Here is a 12,653-nt window from a genome sequence, read left to right as displayed (position 1 = left end):
AATAATAAAAAATATCAGGTGATTCCATATAAGTTTGGGTGTGTGTATTTTGTTGTTGATTTTAACACATCATTCGAGTTACATGGAGTGGAAAGGAAATGAAAAGGAATGTTAATCATAACTTAAAATGGGGCATGAACTAAAATTCGAATTATTTATCCTGTGCGCTTTTTAAGATGGAAAAATAAAGCAGAATAGAGTGGTGAAATACTCGAGAAGGAAACCTATAATTATTGCATTCACGACCTTTCATTCACCGTGATAATAATCTTGAGCGAATTAATTCCTTTTATACCCACAAAAGTGAAATAAACTAAAAGAAAGATGATTCAGATGTGATTATTTATTTTATTTTATTTATCAACGGGCAATCACCCAATTAAAATACATTATAAACATTAATCACAGGAGATTTATAACCTAACCTAAAGTAAATTTAAAAATTTTAATCATACAAACTAGGAACATTGAATAACAATCATTAACAAAAGATGTACTAAACACAAGGATATTAAGTTATCACTAAAGACTGGATTATATGCAAAATGCATATGCATATATATGCTGCATATTTCTCATGTTTTTCATAAATGCATATGCCTTGCATATTTGGAGATTTAAGAGCATATAAATGCATATTTTGATGGGAATTTACTCTACCCCAATTAAAAATAAGGTATATATTAGTAACATCAACATCCATTAAAATAAAATGTGAAAGTAAATATTTTGCTGTTAAGCTCCTTTGTTGTTGTACCCATAAACATAATGGGCGTTATTTATAGCTGCAGGTATCATTATCCGGATATTTAAGATTTATAGACTTCTCAGAATTTACAAATTACCTAAGTAAATACCGATTATATTTTGAATAACATTACAAATATTACCTGTACTTTCTGCTGGTGTCGGCCAACTATGAATTATTCTGGGAAAACCAACCAAAACGAAATTTTAAGCATTTTAAGGGTAGGATAGATTATTTTATTTTATGAATGGTTAGTCTTAAATCAATCGCCGATTATTCAACTTTTGTGATTGCAAGTTATTGACTATACTGTGTAAAAAAATCATTTTATTATTATTGTGAAAATGCCTAAAGTAGCAAGGGAAAAATCAAGTCTTCTCAGAAGTTGGATTGGAAGTAACAATCATCTAAAAGTTATCGACAGTGAAAGTATGTTTTGCACCATTTGTGATAAAAAGGTAAGTTCTCCACTTCAATAGATTTTTAAACTTATCAAACTTCTTTGCACATCTATGTGTCTGTCTATTCTAAAATGACAAACCGTCCCATTTCTTCAAAAACTGTTTTTTAAAGTTCGCAACGGTTTGGCTTATACAGAGCGAAGTGTTGAGAGTGGCCCACCCTGTATACTACGGTACACTGACTGTACTTTATTGTTTGACGATTTCAATTTCACTTTGAGAAATAAAAAAAAATTGGGGGAGGTTTAAAAAGTTTGATCATTTTAATGTAGGTATCTATTTACGAAAACATCTAAAACATCATTATCATTATATTCCAGATTCCATGTCAAAAGAAATTCCAAGTAGTTCAACACATAAAAACTTCACTTCACCAAACTAAGCTATCAAAAAATGATAATAAACCTCGCCAGCAGATTCTACAGAACAGTTTGCAGATTCAGAATACGTCAGTTGGGCAAGAAACCTTTGCAAAGGATTTATGCCATTTTTTTTTGAACTGCAATATCCCTCTGCACAAGTTAGAACATAAATCGTGTCAAAACTTTTTAAAAACTTATTGCAAGATTAAAGATAAACCAGCTCAAATACCAAGTTCTTCAACTCTTCGGAAAAAATATGTCAGTGCATGTTACAAAGATGTGATGACGAGTATTAAAAATCAGTTAAAAGCCGAATATCTTTGGATTTCCGTCGACGAAACAACGGATACAAAGGGTCGACAAATTGCGAATCTAATTGTTGGAGTTCTTAACGACTCTGGCGATTTTAAAAACTCATACTTAATTAGTGTAAAATGTTTGGAAAAAACAAACTATGCTACAATAGCTAGATTTGTTAACGAATCCCTAACAAATTTTTTTTTACCTGATCAAGTACCATTTGAAAAAATATTATTAATGCTTAGTGATGCCGCCTCATATATGATGAAAGCTGCATCCAATCTTAAAATCTTTTTCCCTAATTTAATTCACTGTACATGTTTGGCGCACGGCCTAAACAGAGTTGCAGAGAAAGTTAGAATTGAATTTCCCAATGTAAACACCTTAATAAATAATGTAAAAAAAGTATTTCTGAAAGCACCACTACGTGTACAGGTATATAGGGAGATGCTTCCCGATATTCCTTTACCACCAGAACCAGTATTAACCAGATGGGGAACTTGGCTTAAAAGTGCTATATTTTTATCTGAACACTACGACGACATCAAAAGCGTTATTTCAAGTTTTGATCCGACTTGTACCGCTATTGATAACTGTCAAAATATTTTTAAAGAAAAGTCTATTAAAAATCAATTGTTGTATATAAAATCGAATTTCGATATCATTGAAAGTTCAATTACAAAATTAGAGGCTCAAAATTTATGTCTTCACAATAGTATGTCTATTGTTGATTCGGTTAAACAGAAAATAACAAATCTGAATGGGGAAATTGGAGTAAAAATTAAAGATAAACTTGATGACGTTTTAAACAAAAATGAGGGTTTCACTTTATTGCGTTCAATAAATAATATAATCAATTTTGGAAACTTCGATGAAAATATTAATATGGATGCGTCTCTAATAGCAAAGTTTAAATATGCCCCAATTACATCTTGTGACGTTGAGAGATCTTTTTCTGCCTATAAACAAATATTAACAGATAGAAGACATAATATTAGTTTAGAAAATATGAATCAATATATGATTATTTATTGTAACAATAAAAATATGTAAATTTGTTTTATTGTACTCTTTTTATAATATTAGTTTAGAAAATATGAATCAATATTGTAACAATAAAAATATGTACATTTATTTTATTGTACTCTTATTTATCTTGTGGTCAAAATAAAATATTTTGCCGTTTTATTTGTCACAAAACCTGAAGTTAAAAAAATATATTAAGAAATAATAATACAATTTGGTTTAAATTCAAACCTATTTATTTATTTTTATTATTTTTTATTTATTTATGTATTTAACGTAAACCATAAAATTATTCATATAAAAATAAGTGCATATATAAATGCATATTTGCATGTTAATTGTGCATATTCAGCTTGTTTTAAAATGCATATTGCATGCATATTTTAGACATTTTTTAGTGCATATTTTCCAGTCTCTAGTTATCACACACAGTTTTTAAGCTGAGCTTTACATTCATTTGGAAAACTATAACAATCTAAACATTCCGAATATTGGTTAGCAAACCTAGGTGTTCTGGACATGAAGGAATTGTGTCCGTAGTTAGTGCGAACGGGTCTAATGTAAAAACGTTGATTTAGTCTCGTTTGGCTACTGGGTACATGAAGGCTAATTTTCTCCAATAGTTGAGGACCAAAATTATTGGAGTGTAGTATATTATAAAACATTGTGAGAGCCTTATGCATGTGTCGGATTTGGATAGAGGTTATGTTGAAAAACTTTTCTATATTAGAATAGTTAATTTCATCAACCCTATGGTTTTGTTTAAATGCAACAAATCTTAAGAACTTGTGCTGAACTCTCTCGATAGCTAGAATATGGGTGTTATAGTGTGGAGACCAAACACATGAACAGTAATCTAGGTGAGGTCTCACAAGTGAACAATACAATATTTTTATGGATGGGATATTTAGAAAGTCTTTAGCACAACGTTTAATAAACCCTAAAAGTTGAAGTGATTTTGAGACAATAGATGAGATATGGGGGATATAGGATAAGCTGGAATCGAGTACAACACCTAGGTCTTTTATCTGAGATACGGAGTCTAAAGGACAATCCTTAATAGTATAGATATGATTTGTAGGAGTTCCATTTCGACCAAAATCCATTAAGTGACACATTTTAACATTAAGTTCCATTCCGTTGCTATCACACCAATAGCTCAACCGATACAAGTCGGATTGTAATTTTTGATAGTCACCATCATTCTCGATTTCCAAATATAATTTTAAATCGTCAGCAAACATTAGGAAAAAAGCAAAGTGGAAACAGGAGGGATTATCATTAACATAGATATTGAATAGAAGGGGTCCCATATGTGACCCTTGTGGCACTCCTGAACGTACCTTAATTTTAAACGATTGAAAACCCTGAACACGTACTATTTGTATTCTTTCAGATAGGTAGGATAATAACCATTCTAAAAGTTCACCCTGGATACACAGACGTCTAAACTTATTGATTAAAATCTTGTGATTTACCCGGTCAAACGCCTTTGTAAAGTCTGTGTATACAGCATGAACCTGGAAGCCGCCTTCAAGAGAGTCCAAAAGAAAGTCGGTAAATGTCAATAAATTAAGTTCAGTGGAGCGGCTAAAGAGAAATCCAAATTACTGGTCGATAAAACAGCCTTTTAAACTTGCTGACAAATAGTCACATACAAGGCTCTCAAAAACTTTGGGAATACAACTCAGAATGCTAATCGGACGGTAATTGTTCACTTAAGACTTATCTCCATATTTTAGTATTGGGGTAATAAAGCTAGCTTTACAGTAGGTTGGGAACATCCCTGTCTTTAATGACAGGTTAAGAATGTGAAAAAGAGGTCTAGAAAAAATCCTAGCTGATCTGAAAAATCCACTGAACGACATTCTGTCAGAGTTGGGAACCAAAGTAAATTATAAAATAGGATTTTGGAAATCACAAGAGCCACCATATCTGATTGAAATCAAAAATAATTTTGACAAATAACTTATTAATCTATATAAAGAGAACATTAAATCCTGCTTTCAGATCGAACTGAATTATCTTACGGGAACATTTCAGACAATTTTCTCAACCCACAAAAAAATGAAAACCTATACTCATCAGGAATTTTTTAATGAATTTTCAGCTTCATATGTAAATTATACATGGGTATTTACAGATGGTTCTTTAGATCCCGAGTCGAGAACAGTAGGTTTTGGGGTACACATACCTTCAATCAATTATAACTATGCACCCAGATTACATGAGCACACTCAAATATGCACTGCAGAAATTATTGCAATTAACAAGGCAGTGTCTGTTTGTATCGAAAAAAATATTAAAGAAGCAATAATTTTTTCAGATGCTAAAAGTGCTATCCAAAAATTACATAACACCACCTGGGGGACAAACAACCATATTGTAAACCTAACTAAAAGACTCATTATTGAGTCAATGGAAGCAGGATTTAATATCATCTTAGCTTGGATTCCAGGGCATACTGGAGTAAAGGGGAATACAGAGGCTGATAAATTGGCAAATATAGGCAATACTTTAAATGTTCCTGCAGACATTTAAATAGATAAATTTGACTTTTTGCCTTTTATTAAACAAAAAATTGTAAATGAGTTTAAAGTTGAATGGACAAAGCAGTTTAAAACTAAAGGCAAATGGTATCAACAATGCCAAAGTGATTTTTCTATAAACCCTTGGTTCCACAAATTCACAATTGTGGATCGAAAGCACTTGACATCAATTATTAGAATGCGAACGGGCCATTGTCACACACCAGATCATTTGTTTAAAATTAATTGTAGTGATACTCATTTTTGTGAATGTGGACAAATAGGAAGTATAACTCATATGTTACTTGAATGCCCAATTAATAAAACAAATCAATTTGACCTGTATCAGGAACTTGTTAATATAGGAAGTCCAACCCCCATTTCAATACAAAATCTCCTACATAATATTAATGAACAAACCTTAAGAAAGATCAATCAATTTTTAACAATATTTCAAATTAAAATATAAAATAAAAATAGTTATTTGAAAATCATATCACAATGAATTTAAAGAAGGGAATATGGAAAAATCCAGACCCTTTGAAAAGAGGATTCCCTTCCAGTTAGTCTAAATACGAGGACTGGCCAAGTACCTAAGAGGTGGAGGCCATGAAACTACAAGAAGAAGAAGAAGAGGTCTAGAAAGTAAAAAGCTTAAGTGTTTTAAAAAAGAAGGTGGAAGACTATCTGGACCTGGCCCCTTGTTGCTATCCAAAATGGAAAGTTTTAGACGAAATAGAAATGCCAAATTGAGATATAGTAAATTTTGATAAATTGATGTTACCAGAAACTAAAATATTATCCTGCAAAACACAATCTCTATCACTATAAGTTTTTGAAAAATATTCAGCAAACAAATTAACAATTTCTGTACCACTAGTACCAATGATATTATTATAGTGTACAATTGATGGTATATTAGGCTTGCTATTTTTATTACTAACAAATTTTAAAAATTTCTAATATTATCCCTGAGAGATTAATTCAGTAAATGCAATGTAATCACGATAACATTGTTGTTTTAAGCGTTTACATTGAGCCCTTAATGCAGAAAACTCATTAAAACTAGTGGGGGATTTAGTTCTCAGATATTCTTTGTGAACTTTCTTTTTCTGAATAATTGCAACTTTGAGATCTGGAGAAAACCACACCGGAAATTTCTTTGCTGAATACTTTTTACCAGGAACATAAAGATCAATTGTTAAGTATATAATATCGTAAAAAATACTGATCATATCATCAAGAGATTTATTTTTGAACAAATTATCACAATTAAATTGAGAAAGAAAACTTGTAACATCTAGGACGTTGAGCGCATGTAAATCTCTATAAAAAGCGTCACCAGTCAGTCCAGGGTTGTTAACACATGATTCACACTTAAATTCAAAAGATATAGGTGGATGATGAATATCCAAAGGAAGTAGGACTATTTCTGCTGTTGATATCTTAGCTTCGCCATCGTCCATGATTATAGAACAGGGCCTCCAATATGTGCTTATGCGTATTTAGAATTTATGTAGTGTTTTGGCAAAGGCTGATATGTGCGTTTAACCAAATTTTTCAGGAGAGCACTTTGAAAGTTTGAATCATGTTTTGCCAAACCAAAAACGAAAAGTAATCAACATAAGAAATCAAGTAACATACCCTCCCTAGTTACCTAGTTACCCTACCAAGTAACAAGTTTTGCTCTACCTAATAAGTAAAGGGCGGATATACTTCTTCCGCTGTAACTTTTCCCATGCGTCACGATTCATTTTCAAACAAATTAAGTCAAAACATAAAGTGAAACGAACGTCGATGGGTATAATGTTACCGGCTAAACCCGATTTCAGGATCAACTAGTTTGGCCTAGGCCAAACTAGTTCATCCTGATATAAATACACATACTTCAGGCCAAACTAGTTTATCCTGATATAATAAAGACTCACACTTCAGGATAAACTAGTACGACCTAGTGTAAACCAATTTAGACGAGACGAAAGTAATTTAGCGAACATGTAATAAGGACTTTTACATGCGGGGAATTCCCAAATCACGTCCCAACAGGGATGGAGAAAAAATTATACATCGATATATTATATCATATTATGATACATCGAATGGAGATATTGATACATGCTATAAATCAATATATTCTTGTATAATAATTAAATAATATAAAAAATAATAAATAAAAGGATGAGGTTTTCTCCAAAAATTAAAAGAAAAGATACACTTACGAATAAAATCGAGTACGAATTAATATTGTTTTCACCAATTTTCAAAAAATGTGAAAATGTTGAATTATCCACGTCCATCTGTCCGTCCGCTTGTCCGTCTGTCTGTCTGTCCGTGAACTAAACTCAAACTAAACTTTGGCCTAGGGCCTAGGCCAAACTAGTTTGTCCTAAAATCGGGTTTGGCCGGTAACATATATACATTTTGTATACTGTATACTATATACTATACACATCGGCGTACGTTTCACTTTATGTTTTCATTTAATTTTTTTGAAAATGAGTCGTCCCACATGGGCAAAAATAAAATGGAACTACTATATATCATAAGTTACTTATATATTAGTCATTCTCATTTTTCAAGGGTTTTACCTTCATCATAGACATCCAAACTCTACCAACTTGAAGAAATGTTACTAGATAACATATATCAAGCAAACAGTCAAATATCAACAAATCGAACTCATAAAGTTTTGCTATACCACTACAGACTTATTTTCATCAGAACACCTGTGTAGAGGCACGTAACTTGGATCAAATTTTTGACTGCTTTATATTCTGCTTTATTATATCTTAAAAAATGTTATCATCATCCAGCTTTCTGCCTCCAAAATTGAACATAGGCCTCCCCTAATTTCTTCCAGTTTTGCCGATATTGGGCTTCCTGCAACCAATTCCCAGCAATCCTTTTGACGTCGGCGTTGCCTGTCCATCGTCTAGGTGGTCTCCCTCTACTTCTTCTGTCTGCTTTTGGTCTCCACACTTTAATTTTTTGGATCCATCTCCCGTTTCATTCTGGCTCTATGGCCCGCCCAATTCCACTTCAGCCAATTTCCATTGAAGAGGAATTGGGCTTAAAAATATAGAGAATAAATAATTCGAATTTTAGTTCCTGTTCCATTTTGACTGACGATTCAGAGATAGTGCAGTTTCATATTTTGTAATTACTTTAATAATTACACCGAAGGGATGAAAACACTTGATTCCTGTTTAGTGCTTCTACACAGCTGCTCTGATGAGGATAAGCTAAACTCGAAATACGTATAAGCACATAGTGGAGGCCTGTTCTGTAGTCAAATTTGAGTCATCTTTACTTTTAGAATATAAATCAATAATTTTGTCGTGTCGTATACCTTGTTGAGCCAAAATCATTCATGCAATAAAAATGTTTACCTGAAATTGTCTCAGCTCACGATTGGCAGTCATTTCCGCAAAATTGATATATGTATAATGTTCTTGAACGTTTGCATAAAAGCTCTTTACTGGAGTCAAACAGCTGTCGTCAAGGTGGATAATGAAACAACGCAAGCTCAAAAAATTCTCAAAAATGTAAGACAGGGATGCATTCTCTCCCCACTGCTGTTCAATTTATATTCAGAAAGTACCTTCCAGGAAGCCCTTGAGGAATGCGCGAAAGCGGCATCAAAGTAAATGGTACCTGGGTCAATAATATACGATATGCGGATGACTCGGTCTTAATAGCAGACAATATAGAAGACCTCCAAAACCTTCTTAATAAAATTGGAGAGCATAGCGAGAACATGGGACTTCATCATAAAAAAAGACGAAGTTCCTTATAATCAGCCGTCAATTATGTCAACATCAAAATGCAAGACTAGCATATAACAACCAAGATGTAGAGCGCGTAAGAAAGTTTAAGTACCTGGGAACCTGGCTATGTGAAGACTGGACGTCGGATATGGAAATTAAATGTCGGATAGAAAGGGCCAGAAGTGCATTCATGAAATTCAGAAACGTCTTTACGAACTCTGACTTTTACCTAAGCCTAAGACTAAGATTCACAAAATGCTATATATGGTCGGTGCTCCTATATGGCATGGAAGGATGGACATTAAAAATAAACACAATGAATAAGCTAGAGGCATTTGAGATGTGGATCTATCGACGAATCCTTAAAGCTCCCTGGACCGCAAGAATAACAAATGAAGAAATCCTGAGAAGAATTGGTACAGAACGACAACTGCTATGCACAATTAAACAGAGAAAAACGGCATACTTGGGGCACCTAATTAGAAACGAAAGATACCAGTTTCTGCAAACCTTAATTGAAGGAAAGATCGAAGGAAGAAGGGGAGTGGGCAGGAAGAAAACGTCATGGCTCCGTAATGTCAAACAATGGACAGGACTAAAAAACATAGGAGACCTAATACATACTGCAAGGGATAGAGAAAAATGGTCAAACGTGATCGCAAATATCCATTAGTGGATTGCATAAGAAGAAGATGAAGAAGAAGTTCTTGAACTCCTAAGTGGAGCATAGAGCTTCAGTGAAAACGCGCCATCGGCTTCTATTTTGCGCTAGGACCTTCACCTCATTCCAAGACTTTCCTTGACTTCCTTGTGCTGGGCGACCTCCTTTTCTTTTTCTTTGAGTATTCCACTCTAGGGCAGTTTTTGCAATACTGGAACTATCTTTTCGGAGTGTGTGACCTATCCAGCCCCACTTTCTGGACTTCATTTCATTTTCTACCCTCTTTTGTTGGGTCAGGTGTAGCAGATCTTCGTTTCTGATGGTATTTAGCCAGAAAATACGGACAATTCTTCGTAGACATTTGTTAACAAAGACCTGCAATTTGTCTGTAAGATATTTTGTCACTTTCCAGGTTTCACATCCAAAGAGTAGAACAGACATAACATTTGACTGGAATATTCGGATCTTTGTCCTTGTAGTATATTCTCCAGACCTCCAAACAGGGTTAAGCATGCTAAATGCTTGTTGAGATTTTGGTATTCTCATACTAATATCATCTTCTGTACCTCCGCTTTTGCTTTAAGTCTCTTGTGTCGTATACCTTGTTAAGCCAAAATCATTCATGCAATAAAAATGTTTACCTGAAATTGTCTCAGCTCACGATTGGCAGTAATTTTCGGAAAATTTAAGACGATATAAATATAACTGTGGTCATAAGTGTAAAGATCTACTACTTTTATAGTGGTCACAGAAATTTGTAGAATTTAAAAAAAGTCGTAAAAATGATTTTGCATGTCCCAGACGACAACCATGAAAGTGCCGTTAGAGACGAGTGTTCAGGAATCAATGTTGAGTTATTTTATATTACTTTCACAAATTCATTTAAATTTTAGTTGAAAATGTTTTTCAATTTAGTTTAGTTTTAAAAGTTGGAAATATTTAGCTGAAATATGAGTGATGTTGGTTCAATTTATGTTTTGTCTAGTTTTGAAGTAATTATTTGTGACTTACATGCAATTCTAAAATGGTTAATTAATAGAATGAAATGAAGTACATATATTAGGAACAAAATCTAAACCAGTAATTTAGTAAGTTTTAAAAACTACGTAAACTTTCTGATAAATGGGTCAAGAAACGAATACAAAAATACAGGTATACATAAGAACGCATAACGCATGACTTCATTTTTCTTCTTCTGGTCGGACCTCACAACTCAGGGTGATGATGATTATGCTTTCACTACCATCCTCTCCATCATTCAGCCTTTTGCGTCCAAAATTGAGCATAGGCCTCCCCTAATTTGTTCTAGTTCTGTCGTTCTTGAGCTTCATGCAGAATTCTGTGCATCGATTCTTTTGATGTCGTCTTTAAGCGACTGTAGTTTTTTTTTAGCTCAACTGTGTCAACGGCTTTGTGAAAATCGATAAATATTAACATACTATAATATACTAGCATCATGTAATAGAAGAAGTACGTAAAGGTCATGGTTACAGAATGGGGAACAAAGAAATCCAAATATTATGTTATTCAGACGGCGCCGCATTGATCGCCGGGACAGAAGACGATCTCCAAAGATTAGCACATATCTTCAATACAACAGCCAAGAAATACAATATTCTGATCAGCAGAAAAAACCAAATGTATGACAACATGTAAGTACATACTACGATGTAAAATCGAAATTGATGGGAAAATAATAAAGCAGGAAGCAAGGTTTAGATATCTGGGAATAGATATAACCAATTACGGAGATGTTGAAGAGGAAGTACGACAACAAAGCTTAAAAGCAAGTAAAGCGGCGGGATCTCTTAATGACACAATCTGGAAGAACAAACACCTAAAACAAGACACAAAAGCAAGATTCTATAAAGCAGCAATTAGTCCTATATAGACATACACGGCGTAGACAAGACCTGACACATTTAAAACGAGACGACTACTAGAAACAACAGAGATTAAAATACTCCGACAAATATCAGGGAAGAGTCTGTTGGATAGGGAGAGAATCGAAAACATAAGAAGATCATGCAATGTAGAAGACATAAATGGATGGGTGACAAAACGAAAGCAGGAGTGGAACGAACACATTACTAAAATAGGAGAGGATAGGATAGTACGAATAGCACGAGATAAGTCACCAAATGGACGAAAAAGTATTGGCAGACCAAGAAAAAGATGGTGCGATAACTTAAACAATTTAGGAGGCTAACATTAAAGAATGCTTTAAAGCCTATGTACAAGAAGCAAGAAGAAGATAAATATTGGCACTAGAGGTTTACTGTATTCCATTACTTTCTCTATTAGGGTTTTTATGCTTTGTAGATGGTCATTCGTTCCGTAACTTTTTCGGAATCCGGCTTGTTCTGTTGGCTGATAAGTCTCTGATTTTCTTTCCATTCTTTTTACAATAATTATTAGTGTAAACAACTTATATATATACGACTGAGCAGGCTAATCGGTCTGTAATTCTCTAAATTTGAGTTGTCTCCTGCTTAATCTAATATAATCATGGTAGCGTTGTTCCAGTTTATTGGAATATTGGCGTTGTGAAGGCAGATATTAAAAAGTAGATTTATTTTTTTAAGTAATATAATACCTCCTCTAATTTTTAATGCTTCTGACATTTTTCATCTTTGCCTCGGTTTCGACTATTTGACATTATTATGACTATTGGTCATAATACCCGTTTGCGCGACAATGGTGAATATTAAATTCTTAATTGTATGTCAAAAAATGTGCAATAACTACGTCTTAAAACCCACCAAATTTGAGTTCCATATCCCAACTGGCTTTAAAGCAA

The 12,653-nt window shown here is 33.4% G+C and overlaps 1 protein-coding gene across 1 annotated transcript in view; it reads right to left on the bottom strand.

Moving 5' to 3' along the window:
- Positions 1–6,891, bottom strand: part of LOC126893020 (follistatin-related protein 3-like) — a 99,184-nt gene extending 92,293 nt beyond the window's left edge. Inside the window, exon 1 of the mRNA XM_050662960.1 lies at positions 6,654–6,891. Within this exon, the coding sequence (XP_050518917.1) occupies positions 6,654–6,891 (238 nt within the window). The remainder of the gene's footprint in view (positions 1–6,653) is intronic.
- Positions 6,892–12,653: the final 5,762 nt, after the last annotated feature.

Source organism: Diabrotica virgifera, chromosome 10 (genome assembly GCF_917563875.1).
Source record: "Diabrotica virgifera virgifera chromosome 10, PGI_DIABVI_V3a".
Taxonomy (NCBI): domain Eukaryota; kingdom Metazoa; phylum Arthropoda; class Insecta; order Coleoptera; family Chrysomelidae; genus Diabrotica; species Diabrotica virgifera.
The sequence above is the reverse complement of the archived record's forward strand: the minus strand, read 5'-3'. Positions and strand labels throughout refer to the sequence as shown.